This window comes from Ursus maritimus, unplaced genomic scaffold (genome assembly GCF_017311325.1).
Source record: "Ursus maritimus isolate PB19 unplaced genomic scaffold, ASM1731132v1 scaffold_31, whole genome shotgun sequence".
Taxonomy (NCBI): Eukaryota; Metazoa; Chordata; class Mammalia; order Carnivora; family Ursidae; genus Ursus; species Ursus maritimus.
This window is the reverse complement of record NW_024425675.1, coordinates 28287858-28310051: the sequence shown is the minus strand read 5'-3', so window position 1 is coordinate 28310051 and position 22194 is coordinate 28287858. Positions and strand designations below refer to the sequence as shown.

The 22194-nt window shown below is 36.3% G+C and overlaps 1 protein-coding gene across 1 annotated transcript in view; it reads left to right on the top strand.

Moving 5' to 3' along the window:
• The window catches only part of NET1 (neuroepithelial cell transforming 1), a 61471-nt gene that overhangs the window by 1617 nt on the left and 37660 nt on the right, over positions 1 to 22194 (top strand). Inside the window, exon 2 of the mRNA XM_040645464.1 lies at positions 18233 to 18299. Within this exon, the coding sequence (XP_040501398.1) occupies positions 18233 to 18299 (67 nt within the window). The remainder of the gene's footprint in view (positions 1 to 18232; positions 18300 to 22194) is intronic.

The window sequence follows — 22194 nt, the reverse complement described above, 5'->3', positions numbered from 1 at the left end:
CCTCCTCCTCCTCCTCCTCCGGGCCCTTCCTCAGGCGGGGACGCAGGCTGGTCCCGCTCCTCCCGATCCCCCCCCCCTTGCCCCAGGCTGCAGCGGTGGGGGGCGGTGCGGGCGGGCGGAAGTGGTGGGTGGGTTCTTCACCCGCTGCCGGGCCAGGGCTGCCCCGGGAGCGGGTCCTAAATGCAAACCCGGAGACTGAAACTGTCCTAGAGCCTGCGGGCTCCAGGTAGAGCAATGGTCACTGGAGCCGGACGACTTGTAACAGGCAACAGGCACTGAACCTTTAGCCTGAAAGCGAGCGTTCGCGTGAAATGTGTTGCGGACGCCAGAATTCTTGTTTTTGAGAACTGGCCAAGTCGGGGAACCGAGCACAGCTCCCGGTTCCAGCCTCCCGGGTGGTGGTGAGGTGAGGTGGTGAGGATGACCGCTGACTTTTTCGCTTTTAACACATTTCACATTCTGTCTCGTTTGCCTGGAAAGGGTGGGCGCTGGAGGGTTTCAGAAGGTTGTGTCTGAACAGGGGCGCTGTAAAGAAGTACTGAAAACTTCGCTTTCCCATCACACTGTTGGAGGTGGTAGGGTCCAATGACTGCGTGTGGGACCTTCCATTTCTAAGGCTATGCCCTCATCTGTACCATGAAGACGATAATAGTACCCCTTTCCTAGAAGTGGTGAAATTTAGTAAGATGATGCATGTACCAGGCGTACATAGTACTTAAGCTCTCGATATAAGTTTACTGTCATTTGTTGGTTTTTATCTCTAAGAGTTCCACATCTGCTCATCATTTCAGAAGTCCCTATGGTCCATTTCACATACTGCTTTGGGCAAACTACAGCCCCTTACATCATTTATATTCCAGTTATACCCGGATGTGCTGATCCCTTTTTGAGAGCCAGAACAACACCTTACTTTCATCAGGAAGGCATTTATAAACCCATTGTTTGGGGTTTTTTTTGGTTTGTTGTTGTTGTTGTTTAAGATTCTATTCATTTGACAGAGTGTCTGCCAGTGAGAGAGGAACACAAGCAGGGGGAGTGGGAGAGGAAGAAGCAAGCTCCCAGCAGAGGAGCCCGATGGAGGGCTGGATCCCAGGACTCCGGGAGATCACGCCCTGAGCGGAAGGCAGACGCTTAACGACTGAGCCACCCAGGCGCCCCTATAAGCCCATTGTTAAGTTACTCTGCAGAAATCTAGGGTTTGTTTCATTGGAAACTGATTTTTATTATTCTGAAGTTTAGGGTACTCCTTGTCTTAATATACGTTTGTAAAATCTTTGTACTGATTTCAGCCTTTATTTAAGAGGTAATGAAAGAGCAGAGAGAAAGAAATAAACTCAGACTGAGAGATGGAAAGACTGGCTAAGGAAAATAGAATTCAGAAATATCAAACAGAGGCAGTGTTAAATTCATTCTACATTCATTCAGTAATACTGTTGAGCACCTTCCAGACATTGTTGTAGATACTGGGAATTCTGGTGAATAAAACAGATGAAGTCCCTGCTCTTACGAAGCTTAAATTCTGATTGGGGGAGAAAGACAATGATCAAATATATAAAATATCAGGTGGTCATGCTATGAAGAGAATTAAGGCATGAATAGACATAAGGAAAGGGTAGTGTTGTTGTTTTTAAAAGAGCAGAAGGAAAAACCTCTCTGATGATGATGACATTTGACATCTGAAGAAATTAAGGAACTAAGCCATGTGAATATTTGGAGAGAGGGGCAGCAAGTGCAAAGGCCTTGAAGTAGAATCTCATTTGGTATGTTTAAGGAACTGCAAGGAAGCCAAGATGACCAAGTGGAGTGAAACAAAGGGAAGAAGGGCAGAGGATGAGATCAGAGAGGTGGCTGGGGCCAGATCATGCAGTACCTGGGAGACCACTGAAAGGACTTTAAATTTGAATTAGTGAATTGGGAAGCAAGAGGAAATGATGTGATCTATATTTACAAGGACCATTCTGTTACAAGCAGGGACCAATTACGGTATTGCAGTTGAGACATCAATATCAGAGTGGGAGATGTGGAAAATATTCGTATTTGGCATATGTTTGAAAATAGAGCTGACAGAATTTGCAGATGGATTAACTGGAGTTAAGAGAAAAAGTGGAAGGAGCACTCTGACGATTTTGGCCTGAGGCACTAGAAGGATGGGTTTTACTCTTCTCAGAAAAGGAAGACTATGGGAAAAGTTTGCTTTGGGGTAGGTTATGAGACTCCTATTAAAGAGCTCATCACAATTTTTTTCTTTTTCTTTTCTCTTTTTTTTAAATTGAAGTTTAATCAACAGTGTTTTTATTAGTTTCAGGTGTACAGTATGGTGATTCAACAACTCTATACATTATTCTAGTCATTACTCTCTTTTTTGCTTTTTTCTCTTTTCTTAACTTCTTATTGAACTATAAAACTTGAATGAAGAGTGTACAAATCATAAGTGTTTAGCTAGGTTAAACTTCATAAAGCGAATCCACCTGTGTAACCAGATATAAATTTGAGAGTTGTCAGCAAATAGACATGAAATCATGAAACTGGGAAGTCATCTAGATAGTGAGTATAAATAAAGAAGAGTTTGAGGACTAACTCCTGAGGCACTCCCAACATGTAAAGGTCAGGGTAAAGAGGATACTCGGAGCAGCTGGTGAGGTAAGAAAAGAACCAAGTAAGAACAGTATCTAGGAGGGCAGAGGATTTCGAGAAAGAGGATATGGTAGACTATGTCAAATGTTCCTGATAAGGAAGGACTAGACAGTTTAAGTTAGATAAGGAATAAAAAGACCATTAAATCTGGCAATCATAGACTGTTAAAATATTGAATTTAGAATGTTTGCAGGGTTTGAGAAGAGAATGAGGTATGATTTATTCAGGAAGTATGTAAGATACTAGAAATAGGAGATGGAAAATATTATACTTAATCTAAAGAGTTTATAATTTTATAGGGAAGAAAGATATATTAATAATTATAATTGTGATAAAAGTTGCTGTAGAGATATACACAGGATGCCATAAATGCAAATAAAAGGAACACTTATGAAAAGAACAGAAAATGATTTCCTGTTGAAATCCCTGAGTCTTGGAGGACCAGTTTAGAGAAGTGTAAATGGGTGATTTCATATGGGGGACAAGCATGCTAAAAGGCCCTGAGGCAAATGAGCATGATGAGTTCTAGGCATCATACCTGGTTGGCTGTGACCGGATGCTAATTGTGTAGGGGGAAGAATTTAGGGATAGTGATGAAAGATTATGCTGAAGAGGTAACAGCCACATCTTGAAGGAGCCCTTGTATGCCATGAGAGTTTGGGCTTTGTCTTCAAGGTGATGGGGAAATACTGAAAGACAAGCCAATCACAAGATCATATTTGCATTTTAAAAGGTCATTCTGCCTTCATTGAGAAAAGTAGGTAACATTTGGGGTCATAACACTCTTTTAAGTCTTATAAAAACTATTCCCAAAAAAATGCTGATATACATAAAATTTCAGATTTGTGGTCCCTTGGAGTCCAACTATGGATACCAAATTAAAAATCCCAAATACAGACGATGACTTGATGGAAAGTCAGTCTGCAGTACCCTGGATGAGTGTTTGAATCTGCGAGATTGGAAAACAATTGGCAGTGAGATTGGAGAACAAGAAATATTGAGTGTGAATTGTACTTTCAAGAAGTTTCACTGCAACAGGAAGGCAAGAAATAATGGAGGGAGGCAACACAATTTTGTGGGGCAGTCTCTTAAGGGATCAACTTGATGTGCTTGGGAGGTAGGTAGAGGGAGAAGTCGAAGAGACGGGAGAGAAGGGATGATTAAGCAAGCAGCTAAGAAGACAGAAAAGAATGGAAGTCAAATTAAGTGTAGAGAATTTAGCCTGCCTAAGAGCTATGGGTGGTATACTTTTAGGTAAGTTTTGGGGAATGGGGTAGGTTGTGAGAAGCAATGTGGGGCTCCCATTTTTTGTGTGTGAGGGTAGAAATGAGGTCCGCTGAGAAAGCGTGGTAACACAGGCAGCATGAGGATAGAAATGAAGTTCAAAGAACCTTGGAGGCAAACCGGGGAGTGAAGTAACTGATCCATATTCCGTTTTCCAGAAAGAATGTAAGACATCTACAAAAATACATAAAATATGACAGGGTAATATCAATTAATAGTGGAGCAAGAAATAACTAAGCTGACATCAAATCCAGAAATCATAAGGAGAAAGACTGGTGTATAAATATATGTAAATACAAAACTTTTTTAGATAAACTCACTGTACACTAATTTGAAAAACAACAGACAAGAAAAATGAAAGTATGATTGGGTTTTTTAAAACAGATTCACATATAATTTTACGCATTTAAAGAATACAGTGTTTTTCTGTGTATTCAGCTTTGTGCAGCCATCACCACAGTTAATTTTAGAACATTTTTTTAATCTTGAAAAGAAACCCCATGCCCTTCAGTTATCATCCCCCTCCCTAAGCCCCCCTCCCCCTTTATCCCCAGCACTAATTTACTTTCTGTCTCCATGTATTTCCCTGTGCTGGACATTTTATATGAATGGAATCATGTGGGCCGTTTTTGGTCAGCCATCCTTCACCCACTTTTTAAATTGGGTTATTTGTCCTTTTTTCATTGTTGAGTTTTAAGAGTTCTTTATTCTAGATTCAAGTCCTTTATCAGATATATGATTTGCAAATATTTTCTCTTATTCTGTGGGTTGTCTTTTCAGTTTCCTGATGTCCCTTGAAGAACAAAAGTTTTTAATTTCGATGAAGTCCAATTTATCTGTGTTTGTTGCTGTTTCTTTTGGTGTCACATCTAGGAATCCTTTGCCAAATTCAGGGTTGTATAGGTTTACCCCTAAGTTTTCCAGTTTAAGCTCTTATATTTAGGGCTTGATCCATGTGAGCTAATTTTTAGATAGGATGTGAAGTACGGGTACTCTTTCTTTTTCCTGTGGCTACCCAGTTGTCCCAGCACCATTTGTTGAAAAACCTGTTCTTTCCCCATCAGATGGGCTTGGCACCTTGTCAAAAACCAGTTGACCATAGGTATCGTAGTTTATTTTTGGACTTTTAATTTTATTCCCTTGATCTGTATGTATATCCTTGTGCCAGAACCACGCCTATTGATTATCATCACTTTGTAGTAAGTTTTGAAATCGAGGCATATAAGTTCTACTTTGTTCTTTTTTGTGACTCTTTTGGCTATTCTGGGTCTCTTGCAATTCCATGTGAATTTTAGTACCAGCTTGTCAATTTTTACAAAGAAGTCAGCAGGGATTCTGATTGGGAATTACACTGAATCTGTAGATCAGTTGTGGGGGGTATTGCCATCTTAGCAAAGTTAAGTGTACCAATCGATGAACAAGCAATGTTTTTCCAACTATTTAGATCTTTAATTCTTTTCAGCAGTATTTTGTAGTTTTCAGAGTATAACTTTTGTACGATTTGCTTAATTTATTCGTAATTTTTTTTTTCTTTTGGATGCTATTGCAAATGGAATTTGTTTCTTCATTTACAATTTCATAATTTCAAGTGTATAAAAATACAATTGATTTTTGTATCTAGCACTATTGCTCAACTCATTTATTCTAATAAGTGATAGGTTTTTTTGGTGAATTCTTTAGGATTTTCTGCATACATTATGTCATCAAGGAATAAAAATGGCGATATTTCTTTTTTTCCAACCTGGATACCTTAATTCTTTATCTTCCCTACTTGCCCTCACTAGAACCTCCAGGATACTGTTGAATAGAATCCTTGAGACTAGAAATCCTTATCGAGTTCCTGACCTTAGGGCGAAAGCATCAGTCTTTCACCTTTAACTATGTTAGCTGTGGGGTTTTGTAGATGCCCGTTATCTGACTGAGAAGTTCCCTTCTATTCCTAGCTTTTTGAGTGATTTTATCTCGAGAGGATGTTGGAATTTGTCAAATGCTTCTCTCCCCCCAACCCCAATTTTACTATTTTTTAAATTTTATTGATAAAATTACATTAACTTTTAGGTGTTATAACAACTTTGTCTTCCTGGTATAAATCCTACCTGGTCATGGTGTATAACTTTTATACTGTTGGACTCAGTTTGCTCATATTTTATTGAGGATTTTTTCCGTCTACATTCACAAGAGATTGGTCTGTAGTATTCTTGTTTCTGTGTCTGGTTTTGGTATCAGGGTAATACTGCTCTCATGAGTTGGATGGTGTTCCGTACTCTTCCATTTTTTAGAAGAGTTAGTGAAGAATTGGTATTCTTTAAATGTCTGGTAGGATTCAGGGGTAAAGCCATCTGGACCTGGGTTTTTCTTTGTGGATGGTTTTTTGATTGCTAATTAAGTCTCTTCCCTTGTTAAAGATCTACTTCTTAAGTCAGTTTCAGTAGTTTGTGCCTTTTAGGAATTTGCTCCTTTCATCTAAGTTAATTTGTCGGCAATTATTCATAGTATTCTTTTATAATCCTTTTTATTTTTGTAAGATAAGTGGTAATGCCCCCTCTTTTATTTCTGTTTTTAGTAATTTGAGTCTTTTTATCTTGGTCTGTCTGCCTAGAGATTTGTCCATTTTGTTGATCTTTCCAAAGGACCAGCTTTTGGTTTCATTGATTTTTCTCTACTGTTTTTTTATTCTGTTTCATTAATTTCTACATTAACCTTTATTATTTCTGTCCTTTTGCTTGCTTTAGGTTTAGTTTGCCCATCTTTATCCATTGTCTTAAAATGGAAAAATTTTTATTTGAAATCTTTTTCATAATATAGTTATTTATAGCTATACATTTCCCCTCAAGCACTACTTTAGTTGCATCCTACAAGTTTTGATATTTTGTGTCTTTGTTATCACTAATCTCAGATTACTTTGTGATTTCCTTTGCTTTTTTCTTTGACCCATTGATTATTCAGGAGTGCATCATTTAATTTCCACATATTTGTTACTTTCCCAATTTTTTTCCTGTTGATTTCCAATTTCGTTTGACTGTGGTTGAGAACATATTTTGTATTTATATCCTTTTAAATATATTAAATTTATATCCTTTTAAATATATTACATTTTGTTCTATGCCCTAGAATATAGTCTTTCAAGGAGAATGCTTCATGTGGATTTGAAAAGAATGTATATTCTTTTGGATGTAGTGTCTATAGATGGCTGGTAGATCTAGTTGGTTTATAGGTTTGTTCAAGTTTTGTATTTCCTTGTTGATCTTCTAGTTATTCTACCATTATTGAAGATGAGGTATTGAAGCTATTGTTGTTGAATTGTCTGTTTTTCCCTTCATTTCTGTCAGTTTTTGCTTCCTGTATTTTATTTTGTTATTAGATACACATATATTTGTAACTGTTATTCTTCCCTGTTGGGTTGAGGCTTTTATAATTATAAAATGCCCCTCCTGTCTCTGGTAACTGTTTTTTGTTTTAAAGTCTATTGTGTCTGATACTAATATAGCCAGTCTAGCTTTCTTATGGTTTGCTGTTTGCATGATGTATTTTTCTGTCTTTTTACTTTCAAGCTATTTGTATCTTTGAAGCTGAAGTATGTCTCCTATAGATGGCATAGTTGACCCTTGGACAACGCGGGTTTGAGCTGCACGAGTCGGTCCACTTATACATGGATTTTTTACAGTACTGTAAATATATTTTCTTTTCCTTATGATTTTCTTAATATTTTCTTTTCTCTAGCTTGCTGTATAGTAAGAATGCAGTATATAATACATATAACATACAAAATATGTGCTAATCTACTATTTATGTTATAGTTAAGGCTCTGGTCAACAGAAGGCTATTAGTAATTAAGTTTTACAAGAATCAGAAGTTAAACATGGATTTTTGACCTCATGGATGAGAGGTCATGACGTCCCCCTAGCCCCACATTGTTTAAGGGTCAATGATATATAGTTGGATTGTTTCTTTTTTTTAAAATCCAAGTTAACAATCTGTTTTTTGATTGGGTGATTTACTCCACTCAGCATTTATTTTTTATTTTCATTTTTTTAAAGATTTTATTTATTTGACAGAGAGAGACACAGTGAGAGAGGGAACACAAGCAGGGGGAGTGGGAGAGGGAGAAGCAGGCTTCCCCCTGAGCAGGGAGCCCAATGCGGGGCTCCATCCCAGGACCCTGGGATCATGACCTGAGCTGAAGGCAGACGCTTAACGACTGAGCCACCCAGGTGCCCCTCCACTCAGCATTTAATGTTAACTATTGATATGGTTTGATTTACTTGCTATTTTACTTTTTGTTTCATATATGACCTTAGTTTCTCTATTTGTCCTTTATTGCTTTCTTTTGCATTAAGTGAATGTTTTCTAATTTATGATATTTTAATTTTTTAATGGATTTTTTTTCCTCATTTAAACTGATTTTATTGGTGCTCTTTGTCTTTTCGGGTAGATTCAAATTACCATGTAGGCTTCCTTGTTTTTAGCCTGAATACTTCCTTTAGTATGTGAGACAGGTCTACAAACAACAAATTTTCTTGGTTTTTGTTTATCTAATAATGTCTTTAGTTCACCTTCATATTTGAAGGATAGTTTTGCTGGATATAGGATTCTTTGTCAATAGTCTTTTTCTTTGAGCACTTTGAATATGGCATCCCACTGCTTTCTGGTTTCTGTTGTTTCTGATAGGTCAGCCATTAATCTTGTTGGGAGTACCTTGTAAGTAGCAAGTCATTTTTCTCTTGCTTCTTTTAAGATTTTCTCCTGTGTTTGACCATTTTTACTGTGATACGTCTGTGGATCTCTTTGAATTTATCTTCCTTGGAGTTCACTGGGCCTTCTGGATGTGTAGGTTATTGTTTTTCAGTAAATTTGAGAAATTTTCAGGCATTATTTCTTCAAATATTTTTTGTGCTCCTTTCTCTCCTCTGGTACTCCCATTACATAGATGTTGTAAAAGAAATTTGGCAGATAAAACAAAATTTTAATACTGCGTATATTTAAACTGAGCACTATACATATAGGAATTTATATCTTAAGAAAGTAATTGTCTAAGTATATGTGGGTGTATGTGCAAGAAAATATATCACAACCCATTTTTGTAATAAATAGAAAAAACTGGAAGGAAATTAAATGATACTTTTATACAGTGAAATATTAACTGTAATAGTTTTAAGTCTTTTTCCATAATTCAGATGGAGTTTATTTGGTATATTGTATAAGGTATATTTGGGTGTACATTTTCTTCGGGCACCTGTACAGGCTTTTTCTAGGGCAGCAGTTCTCGTTTTTGTGGTGTCACAACTTCTGTACACTCTTTAAAATTATTGAGGACACCAAACAGCTTCTGTTGATGTGGATTATAGTTATTAAAAATGATTAATTTGTTAAAATTTTTTTAGCAGTCAGATCCATTACATTTGCATAAACAACATATTTTTTAAACATAGAGATTTTTGAAAACAAAAAAATCAGTGGGAAGTCTGGAGTTTTTATAAGTTTCATAGATTTCTGATATCTAGCTTAACAAAAGAGAGCAGGATTCTTATATCTGCTTCTTGCAGTATATAAAGATGAAGTCTTTAGAGAATGAAGTATATGAGTATATAAAGAAAATCTGCCCTGACACAGATTTTTAGTTCAAAGTGCATGAGCCCTTTAATAGTCTTTTCAGACAATTATGGATATTCTTCTTTGATAATACACCAGAACTTGACAAGTGGTAGTTTCTTAAAGTTTGGATGCAGTTCGGAATCTGAAATGTATCGATGAACTTTTCATTCTCTGTTAACCTTAAAATCCACTGTCTTAAATTTTTGAATAGATCTATTTTACTTATGATTTTGTGACATGTATTTGTCATTTAGAAAATATTGGTGTACTGAGTTATGCAGATCTTCCAAAAGTTGATATATACTAACATGTTATCAAAAAATCACAGTCATTTATATAATCACCAGTCTCATGTGAAAAGCTTTTGAAGTGTTGAGATGTCTTGCTCGCAGTGATGGATACAGTTTTCAAAAATTCTAATTTTCATTTGAAAGCACAAATTTTTTTTATTGGCGGCAATGCTTCATTGTAGAGTAAATGCCTGCAAAATACCCAAGTCCAAATAATGATAGTTTGTCTGTTAATGGTTCCCTCAAGTAAAGATACTGTTCTCTGAAAATGAACAGCTAATTCAGTTTACAAATCCATTAATCACACAATTGCTTTTCCTCAAGACCTTATTACACTGACTGTGTGCCCTTATTCAGAAAGGATCTTCCTCTAGCAATTTTTATCTTTAAATTGTTGGATTTTATCTATTTACATTTCAATATCTAAATATTGGGGTTTTTTGAAGTTAATGTGTTTTGTCTCTGGCTTCTTTTAAGAGTAGAGAAAAGAAGATATAACCCAGTGTATAATTGGAGGGTTTGGTCTTAGTTAATACAGCTTATACATTGTAACAAAAAGAGAGGAAAAAGTTTAGGGTATGTTGGTAGATTGAACAATATAAGTGTGGAGGATATAATATTATAAGATGCAAAGTCATAAGCTGAAAGTGAGGTGGGGTTGGGGAGGGAGTATTGGAAGAGTAAGGAGAGAAAGGTGTGAAATTGTTATTTCCAAGAGTAGGAGAGGAAGTGACAAGGGCAATGTAACAGCATTGCTGGGCCAGAGTAAAGACCTACCTGAAATTTGTGGTCAGGAATTTAAAGTGAAATAGTCAGTACAGGGTGTGTATGTGTGTGTTTGTGTGTGTGTGCGCTCACACACGTACACATGCATGCCCACCCTTTAATCAACCTGACCCACAGTTCTGGAGCTCATGTCCACCCACACCCATTGCTAGTAATTCTTTTTTTTTTTTTTTTAAGATTTTATTTATTTATTCGACAGAGATAGAGACAGCCAGCGAGAGAGGGAACACAAGCAGGGGGAGTGGGAGAGAAAGAAGCAGGCTCATAGCGAAAGAGCCTGATGTGGGGCTCAATCCCGTAACACCGGGATCACGCCCTGAGCCGAAGGCAGACGCTTAACCGCTGTGCCACCCAGGCGCCCCCCATTGCTAGTAATTCTTAAGTAAAGGATTATGAAGCTGGTTTGCCTCTGCTAAATACTGATTTTGGGGGGAACATATCATACGTGTGGTGACTGCTATAGGTTTTGGCAGGGGAGAGATAATTAGAGGGAAGAAAGTAGAAATAGCTAGAATCCAGTAGAGTGTAAGCTTCTGTGTAGGTTCTATGGCAGGCCTCTCAAATCCTTTCTCCCCTTAAGTCCCTCCCTTTTTGTTCTGGGTAGCAGGAAAGGGTCTTGTCTACTGACAGCCCTGGCCCCTGCCATATGATTCAGAGCTCAGAAGAAGGCCTGCTTTCCCGGCCTCATTTCCCTGATGCTGAGTCTGTTCTGGCCCCAGCTTTGATTCATCTAATTACTTTCTCTGGGAAGGTACATCCTTTTAGACTGAGACTCACAACCAAATAAAATATTAGTATAGTCTTTACAGTCAGGCTCCCTGAGTTCAAACTCTGCCTCTTGAGACTTAATCTTTTTAAATCTTACTTCACAGGATCTATCTCATAAGGTTGTGAAAATTATTCGACATAATTCATATAAAGCATTAGAACAGTACCTAGACATAGCAAACGCTCCATGAATATTAGGTATCATTATTTGTATTTTTTGCAGGAAACACTGGAACTATCACTTATTTACTGTCTATCAAAGAATATTAGCAGTTAGCTCTATTGTCAGCTCTTGTAGAGGTGGTGTCATAGAATTTTTAATAGCATAGTGCTAGACCAGACTGATTGGGTTTAAATCCTGATACTGCCACTGACTATTTTGAGGCCTTGACCAGTTTTATTGATCCTTGCTGCCAGCCTCTTCTTTTATACCTCATTTATAAGTACCTGCCTTATATAGTTGCTGTAAGGATTATGAGTCAATGCATAGAACTCATATAAACATCTAAATGCTTAGAATAGTGCCTGGAACTTAACAGGCATTCCATAAATTTCTTGCTGCTGTTATTAACTCTAAGAAACATTGACTAATCCATTTTAGTACCAAGAGGGCCTTAGAATTTAGCACAACTTCTTTTATAGATGAGAATGTGAAGCTCTGTGAAATTTCACGGCTAGATACCAGAAAATGTTTGTCCTGTATTACCTAACTCCTAATTTAATGTTCTGTTTGCCATGCTTCCTCCACAAAATGTCTCTAAAGGGATGGATTAGTAGCATTAACCAGCAAAACAATTACCATCACTCATGTAACCACAGTTAAGGAGCTTTTCTATGCAAATACTACAATTACTAGATGTAAATAACATTTAAATAATTCTATTTCTGCCTTTGGGGCCTTAGGAGAATCCACTGAATATTACACATTACTTGTATAGCAGAAGTATAAATCCATACGAAGGCTTCTAAGGATTTTATAACATACTTCTTTTAAAAGATTTGAAATAATGCTCTCCATTGGTACAAAGGTAATACTATGGGGTGCCTGGGTGGCTCAGTCACTTAAGCCACCAACCCTTGATTTCTGCTCAGGTTATGATCTCAGGATCCTGAGTTCAATCCACCACCACCCCCCCACTCAGGCTCTACGCTCAGCTCAGCAGAGCTTGTCTCTCTCCCCTTTCCCACTATCATGCGCATGCTCACTCTCTCTCTCTCTCTCAAATAAATAAAATTTAAAAATTAAAAAAATAATATCATGCCTATGATCTACCAGTAGTGAACTCTGTAAATTTTATTTTTCCAGTAATATTGATGAATTTGTAGAATGATATCCAGGGTTAAAGGCACAGTCTTAAGCCAGGCTAGCTGTAGTATAAACTCACATCTAAGGATTCCTGTTCCCTTTAAGGGAATGTAACTTTTTGGATAGGCTATTTTTCAAAACGTATTTTAAACCAAATTAGGACATATAAACAAATAATTGAGCCAGTTCTTGATAACTCAGGATTGTCATCATTACTGTTTATATAGTTGCTACAAATAAAATAATACCCACATTAGTTCCTGGGACTATTTGTTCCCACATCAAATGACTACTTTTTAACAGTTTTATTGAGTTGCAATTTGCATATGATAACATTTACCCATTTTAAGTGAATTCAGTGAATATTAGTGAATTTATACAGTTGTGCAACTGTTACCACAATCCACTGATAGAACATTTCATCACCACAGATATTACAAGTTTGTGTGCAGTCAGCTCCCACTTCCACCCCAAGCCTAGGCAGCCACTTAACCTGCTTTCCATCTGTATAAATTTATATTTCTGGACGTCTCATATAAATGGAATCATACCATCTATAATCTTGCAGTTCATCCATATTATGGCTCGCATGTATATTTAATTCTGTTTTATTGCGAAATAGAATCCCATTATATGAAGTGAATATTCTACATTTTGTGTGTGTGCTGGCTTCTAGATGCTCAGCTGTGTTCTGGACTTAGAGATGTTCCAAGATGTATCTATTATTTGGGGCTCAAAGATAACAGTTGAAAATTCCCTAGTAGGGTAAGGGATAATAGTCTACATGAGTTTGGGCTCCTACAGAACCTCTACAAAGTGGGAGAAGAGACAATTTCTTAAGAGCAAAGTTGCTAAGCAGTCAAAACAGTCCACTACATCAGATGTTTGACCCAAGTAAATTAATGGTTTCAGTAATATTTGTCATTGTTTTTTGCCTAATTTGCAAAGAAACTTGAGAACCTGAGTAGTTCAGCACCCCAAATATCAACAGATGTTCACTGCAGAGAATAGTTTACATTGTTCTTTCTACATTCATGGTACCCTTGGCATTTACAGATTAAAATTTTTAAATTTTAGCTGTTTGTGAAGTAGTTCGTGATTAGTCCCGGGCATTTATTTGAGTTGCACTGCTGGTGTGTGGGACCAGCTTCCTTAGCCTAGCAGCCAGATTTCAGCATTACTGTATTCTTTTCTTGTTTTACCACATAGGAACTAATTCTCCTTACAGATCTGGAGGCATCACACACAGTTTTCAATTCTACCTTCCCATATTTTAGGTGCCCTATGCCTCAGGTCTTCTTGCTGATGTCAATGACCTAGTCTGCTATATTCCTATCTTGCTTTCTTTTTATTTATTTGTTTTTTTTAAGATTTCATTTATTTATTTGAGGGAGAGATAGCAAGAGAGCGCAGGGTGGGGGAGGGGTGCGGGGAAAGATAGAAGCAGGCTCTCTGCCGAGCAGGGAGCCCAATGCCGGGCTCCATCCCAGGACCCTGGCATCATGACCTGAGCCAAAGGCAGATGCTTAACCGACTGAGCCACCCAGGCGCCCCTTTCGCTTGCTTTTTAAAAACATTACTTTCTAACTCCTTTCGGTTGTTCTTCATTGTAAACCCCTAAATATCTAACTTATTATAAGGCATTATCTTTACATTTTCTTCCTTTTTAATTGGAATAATTATCTCATTTATGTTGTCTAGTACATTTTATGAAAATGTTCATTGAGCTACCTTTCTGCTATTTATAATTCTAATTCAGCTCTTAATTATTTGCCATGATAGAGGAGGGCAATGGCACAAACCATAATCTTTGAAAACATGATTTGGCTTAAGAATGAATTAAAAGAATTCTTCTCTTTTTGAACATCATCTGTACCATTGTAATTATGCTTTGTTTAGATTAAAACTAGTTTAGTGTAAAAATAATTTACATTGTAGGGGCGCCTGGGTGGCACATCGGTTAAGCATCTGCCTTCGGCTCAGGGCGTGATCCCGGTATTATGGGATCGAGCCCCACCTCAGGCTCCTCCGCTATGAGCCTGCTTCTTCCTCTCCCAATCCCCCTGCTTGTGTTTCCTCTCTCGCTGGCTGTCTCTATCTCTGTCAAATAAATAAATAAAAATAAAATCTTAAAAAAAAAATAATTTACATTGTTTAAAAACACCAAATGATAGGAAAGGAAGTATGGATGTTAGGCTACAGAATAATCACAATGGGGTTAATAGGAAATACAATGTAATACACCAAGCTAGTTTCTTCATGTATTAGTTTATTTTATGTCTGAAATGTTGTAATTGTTTGAATATATGAAAAAAGGGGATTGGACAAAAATTATTGAAAAGATGAAGGACTGTCATTTCTTATTTCAGCCTTAAATAGCTCTTTAAATGAACTCTGCTTTGTATCTTCTAGAAAGGCCACTTATAGTCTTAACATTTTTTGAAATCAAAAAATTTTTTCCCACAAGGATTTAAAATAGCTATTACATTTGGAGTCTGACCCCTATGAAAGATGACTGTATGTCTTTCCAAGATTTTTAAAAGTTGGCACTGTTTTACATGATTGCTGGGCACAGTTTGTTTATTGGGTTCTTTTTTTCCATGGGTATTCAAAATAAATAGGTACTTGTTATTAAATTGGGAAAAAATAGCATAACTATAAAACTGATTACAGCTTGTACTGGAAAGAATCTTGCCATCTGATTGGAAATATTTTTCCAGTTAGTTGACCTATTTGAAATTCCTAAGAACTATTTTTCTTTCCAGCTTTCAAACATCAAATTCATTGAGGTCAGTTTGGTTGATTCTAGGGACTAAAGAAATGAATAACTTTGGTTCTGTGTTCTCCTTAAAATTGGGCTTAAGGACATATTTATTGAATATTTTATTTTATTATTTTTTAAAGATTTTATTTATTTATTTGACAGAGAGAGAGAGAGAGCCAGCGAGAGAGGAAACACAAGCAGGGGGAGTGGGAGAGGAAGAAGCAGGCTCCCAGTGGATCAGGGAGCCCGATGCAGGGCTCGATCCCAGGATTCTGGGATCATGCCCTGAGCCGAAGCAGCAGCTTAACGACTGAGCCACCCAGGCGCCCCTATTGAGTATTTTAAATGCCACTATGACTACTACTTTGTAATGAATATTTGCACTGGATTAAAAATAATCTTATGAGAAATCGTAATTGATGCTTCTCAACCCAGTCCACACTGGTGCTCTTATTAACCATGTAGTATATGATAGCACTTACCTCCAGTAGTGTTTTTAAAAAGCGTGATCCATGGATACATATGGTACGAAGGTGCTGTTTTTCCTATAATCTTTTAACATTGTTTATAATATTGTATCTTTGTATTGTTTAGAATTGTAATGCATTTCACATGTCATCTTGGTTTAAACTAAATATCTCATTCCATTGTTTTATCAAAAATCATACTGTTTTCTTCATTGTTACTTTTTCTGCAGTGGCAAGAAAAATCAGTTCCTTAAGTTATCTTGCTCCACTAAAGAGGCCCCCAGGGAAAGAAAAAATGAGCTTTAAGAGTAATACAATTCTTAACTGTGTTTTAGTCTTTCACAAACAATTATTTAGGAAATGTTTGCTTAAATATCTTAAGATCTTTCTTTTTATGATGATGATGATGGTGGTGGTGGTGGTGGTGATGATTAGTGGAACTGTATTTCACTATGCCAGGAACCTTCATGGAAACTGAGCTGGCATAGGGAGGAAGAGGGGGAAATCTGCCAGTTTTGTCAGTGAGCCCTCTTTCTAATGTGCTTCTCCTAACTTTGTTGCTATTGCTTCAGCCCCTCGCTGTCTATTGTAAGCAATATGGGAGCTGCCTCCTGATGGGTCTTCCCAACCAGTCCGGCTGCCTTCTGGTTCATCCTTCTTGTTACTTAGAATTCAATAGCTGATTGCTGCCACCAGACATATTCAAGATCAAGTTCATACTCTTTAAGGGTTGTTATGTAAGGCCTTTTATCTAGCCCTTCCTTATTTCTTTTGGTACCCAAACATAAGGAACTACTTGTAGTTTCCTGAATATAATTCATTTCACTCCCCCTTAACTTACACTGTTCCCTTTGCCCAAAAACCCCTCCTGGCTCTCATATGCTATGCTAATTGCTATTTCTCTTTGATTTGGCTTTAGAATTGCTTAAATAATAATTCTTCGGTGGAGTCTTTTGACATCCTCTTTCTCCTTGTAGCCATCTTCCCTTGTTTTCCTTGTCAAAATATGAACAAATTTCTGCTTTATATTTAGCTTAGAAAACTACCTTGTACTTGATTTAAACTTGTAAATTCATGTAGGTGTAATAGCCATCTGTGCTATTTCTGTAACTTAGAGTGAACAAAGACTATGAGGATCCAGGGTGCGAAGTGGGTGCATATACAAATGGAGAATGACCTTATAATCCAGAAAGCTGAACAATAACTTTTTTAACAAAAAAGTGGCCAGGACTTGATCAATAACTGCCAGGTTCCCTAATTTTTAATCCTTGCTTCCAACTTTGAACCAATCAGAGCAAGCCAAATGTGTATCCCCATGCCAGTCACATAGGATGTCCCACTCCTGCTTAGCTTACCTTCAGCTTCCCATGCCAACAACCTCCAATCAGGGCATACTTGAAACCTTCCCTTTTTTCCACTATGAAGCTTTCCCACTCTTCAGCCTGCCTTTGAGTCTGCCTGAACACAAGTGATGGTGGCTCACTCCCTTGCCGCTAGTGAGCTGAATAAATAGCCTTTGCTTTTCTCATTTATTCCTATACAAGGGGAAAACCTATTTATTTTATATTTATTTACATCTGAAGAGAATGGTAAGTATAGTTTATAAACCTTATTTCTTGTGCTAGCTGTATTTTGTGATTTTTCTACATGTTTTATAAACATAGAGGTTTATATTTTATAAAGGTGACGACAGGTTTTTGTTAAAAGGATTCTCTTGAATGGAAAGATAAACAGAAGAAAAATCTGTCACTTTATAGTAACAAACAAAATCTTAGTCAAAATCTTACTTGAGATCTTTGTCTCAGATATAATTTTCAGAATTCTTTATTTGGTTAATTAAACCATAATTAAAAAAAATCAGAACATGGAAGAGATATAAACATGAAATGCAAATTAAATCCATTCGGGTTTTATTTATTATGTTGAGCATCCTTTTATTCTTGTTTTTAAAATATTAGGCATGCATGTTTAATTTTATTAAATAATTTTTGCATCATTTACTGCTTTTTTTTTTAAACATATGAGTATAATGTAGTATATAAATAGATTTCTTACTTTTGAACCACATATATGTTCCTAAAATAACTCTGCTTGGTTTGGTGAATTATTTTTAATATGTCCACTAGTTTTATAATGGCCCATTCACTTTTGTAAAATGACCAAAACCTATACCCTGATATTTTTTTTTTGCATACCCTCATTTATATTTCTACAATTGGATGACTAATAAGGCTACTTTAAATAATTTTGAACGTATGAAAAAGATAGCTTTTTATCTATCTAGTGCTTTATTTTACTAAACTTACTCTCAGTTTATTTATTGCTTGAATTTTTTAAACAGATACTCCCTTCGGAGAGGTAGTTCCTTCACATTTTTAACACCTGGCCCCCATTGGGACTTCACTTTGGTGAGTAGCTTCCTGGGTATTTTATGTCAAGACATTGATAGAATTAATTCCTAGAATTAATTCCTAGGTTGTCTTTCTATCTGGTATACAACTCAGTTGTCTGTACTTCTCTGAATATCTTGAGGTACAGAGGTTCTGTCGACATCTTTGGCAGCCTAATTTAATTCTTTTCTCTTCTGCTAACGAGCTAAAAACGACTTTTATTTCAATTAAATATAAAACATACTTTGAAAAGTATCACATCTATTTATTTTTAACCTTATGCAGTCCTTTCTCGTATTCCTACCAGTTTTAAAATTAAGAGACTATATTATGAAACATGAAGTTGTTTTTATGCACATACTCTAACAGTTTTTCTCTTGGTTGAAAATATAAAAATGATTGCAGATGATATATATGATGAATGAATTATTTTCTGTTATTAATCACCTAGTATCCTAGTTTCATTATTTTTAGAATGAGACTTTACAGAGGCATCTGACTGTGCAGAATGACACCAGTTGATTCTTTTTGTAATTAAAAACTCATTACCTTATAATACTCATATAAATAATGTATGTACAAATAGAACATGATTCTTATGTTTTCTTATTTGGAGAAAATAGCAAAAATCATTCTGTTTCTATTTGCCAGGCTTTACCTGTTCGTCTGCTGATGGGTTCAGCAATACATATTTAATTTGCACTCTGTTCTTTTGTATTTAATTTATATTTCTGTTGGGGACTTTTGTTTGAGATTTCTGTACTCTTATACCAGTTGCTTATGTTAATTGGTCAGTAAAGCATTCATAGCAAGAGTCTCCTGATTTTAATACAATTCTTTATTCTCCTTGAGACTTTTTTCATCTTGGTTTTTTTCCCTTAGTAGTTGATAAGCCTAAACTCAAACAGAAAAACTTTAGTAGAGAAGTGTCTCCAAACTTGATTTTGCAAACCTATCAGCAAAAGTATTTTGAACATGTACACCTGATATATTTATTTATTTAGGATTTTTATGTATGTACCACCATTATTAGCTAATAACTCAAAGCACAGTACTCAACCTAAGGTAAAGTTCATGATAGTGGGTGTAAGTCTGTATTTCAAATAGCCATGACATTTTCACAATGTGAGGTCAATTTCTGGAAACTGATTAGATCACCATTGTCTAACCTTATAATGTGGGTGATGATGAGTGCATAATTGATGTATTAAATATTAGTAAAGCTTATATTTAAGGATTAATAAATACATAAAAATAGAAGTTCTAACATTTTCCTCCTGCACTCCAGGGAAGATATCTTGCATGTCCTCTGGAATGGGGAGATCCCACTTGGGAAAAACACTTTTGTAGAGTTCTCCCGTGACAGAAGAAATAGCTCATAGTTCATGTATTAAAACGTTTGGAATGTGATTAAGGAGTACTAAAAGGGAGATTTATAAACTTTCACATACATAGTTTAAGAAAAGGAAAGAACAAAAGTAAGCATCTAACTCAAGTAATTAGAGAAAGAACAGTAGAAAGAACCAAAGAAAATAGAAGGAAAAATGAGAATGGATAAAAATAAAATTAGCGCCCAATCATGATAAAATTCTTGGCAAACTGGGAATAAAATAGAACTTCCTTAGCCTGAGACCTGCCACAAACAACATGTTTTGTAATGATAGTATGTTAGAAACATTACCGTAAAGTTTTGAAAAAAAGCCTGCTATCACCATGTCTATCCAGCAGTGTACTGGTGCTTCTAGCCAACACAGTAATTAGAAAGTGGTATTCAAATTAGAAAGGAAGGCACAGTAGGATTTCATTACTTAGGGACAATATGACTTTCTACATAGAATGAATATCCCAGAGAATATTAATAGCAGCTATTAGAACTAATAAGAGTTCAAGCAAGATTACTGGCTATAAAATTTATAAAAAGGATTCAATAAAATGTGTATATATACTCTCAATAAACAGATATAAGTTGTAAAGATGCTTTTACTGAAATAAAAACAATTTTTAAAACTATGAATAAATCTTTGAAAAGATCTGTGAGATTTTTATGGGACAAATTGGAAAGCATTAATAAAGAACATAGACCCCAAATCAAATGGAAAGATAGTCATGCAAGGAAAGACTCAATAACATAAAAATGTTAGTACTCCCCCTATTAATTTATAAATTCCTTGCAGTTCTGATAGAAATCCCATTAGAGTGTAAGAGATCTCATTCTACAACTCAGGAAGAAAAGTAGAAACCCAGAACAGCGAAAGTATTGTGCAAGTCAGGGACTTACTATATTAGCTATTAAGGCTTACTCCCCAGGTATAGTAATTACGGAACCACAGTGTGGATGAAGGTCTAGGTAAATAGGCCAATGCTCTAAGATCAAGAACACAAAAACTGACATATGTATGAGAACTTACTGCATCGTAGACATTAGAAGGAATGGTGCCTGCAACAATGGTATTAGCAGTGGGGAGAGTTAGCTGTGCCATCTCATACCATATACAAACAAATAAATTCTGGATGGATTGAATATGTAAATAGGAAAAGCAAAACTTTAAAATATTTAAAAGAAAATATAGTAGAATGTTTTAAAATCTGTTAAATGTCCTTATACAAATGCAAACACATGTACGTAATTTTATATAAATGTGTTTAAGTACAGTCATGAACGAGTTTTTCCCCTCAGTACACTCCTTTTTGCTTGGCATTTTCCTCCTCCTTTCCTCCCTTCTCCCCAGTCAAGCCTTTTGTCCCCAACCTCCACTCTAATCCATGTCAGCAATACCATACCTATCCCTCTGTGTTTTGCTCATATATTTACACACACACACACCCCCTCACAAATAAGATACACATATGCAGGATCTTTGCTTTGTTTTTTCAAAATTAGGATCATATTATTCATATTTTTCTAGATCTTCTGGATATGACCTTAGGATCAATAAAGATTTCTTGTCACTTCATTTTTAGTTTTTTTCTAATCCTGACTTATATTGTTCTTTCAGGTCTTCTATCATTTTCTTAGTGTCTTTTAGCTAACTTTGGAATAGTATGTCATAGTTTTGCTCTGCTTCTTAGAGCATTTCGTTTTGGAGTGCTTTTATTCCCTGTAGGGATGTTATTCTTCCCCTTTTCCCTTTTTTCTTAGAGTTATTTTGTGTAGGATTTGACTTGGAGAATTTTCTGTTCATTTTAATGTGAATTTAGTTTTTCTGAACTTTACAAAGAGGCTTGGTTCAGATAACTTTTCTAAAATTCACAGAGCTCGCTCTCTTCTTTTTATGGTGCCTTGCTTCTGTGATTCCCAGGCTCCATCTATTTTCCCCACTTCCATCTGGACTCTGTCTTTCCTTTTCTCTGTTGTCCCTGTCCTGCTCCATTTTGATTCCACTCTACCACCAGTTTCTCCTTGGGGTGGAGTCAGGTCCTGGAATGGAACCCTGGCTGGTCAGTTTTGAGAGTTTACAAGAGCTAAACTGTGTCACAGGTAATCTGAAAAGTTATTTTGAGGTTGTGAGTGGGTGATGTGTTACTTAAGGATTATTCTTCAATAGTGGTGAAGGACAGAAATGAGATTGTACACAGTTCCGCCCCTGTGGGCACCAGCAGGGCTCAGTGAGGATGGTGAATGATGACTAGGAGTGTGTTGTCTTCCAGCAGATAAATCCTGCTTCAGGCAACAGGTCTTAATTACTTTGGGCTATGGGAAAAGGGTATATTTTTTCTAGTGAAGACCCTCCCCCTTCCATAGGATAAATAATGTGTTCATTTAAAAAAAAAAACTCGTTGCCTTTATGTTTAAAACATATTTTACTTTTTCTAACAAGTACAGTCAGCCCTTGACTTATATAAGAGTTCTGCTCTGAAAAAACTTTACATAAGGTTTTTTAATAGGGTGGAGCGTCGAAGCATGAGATGAATC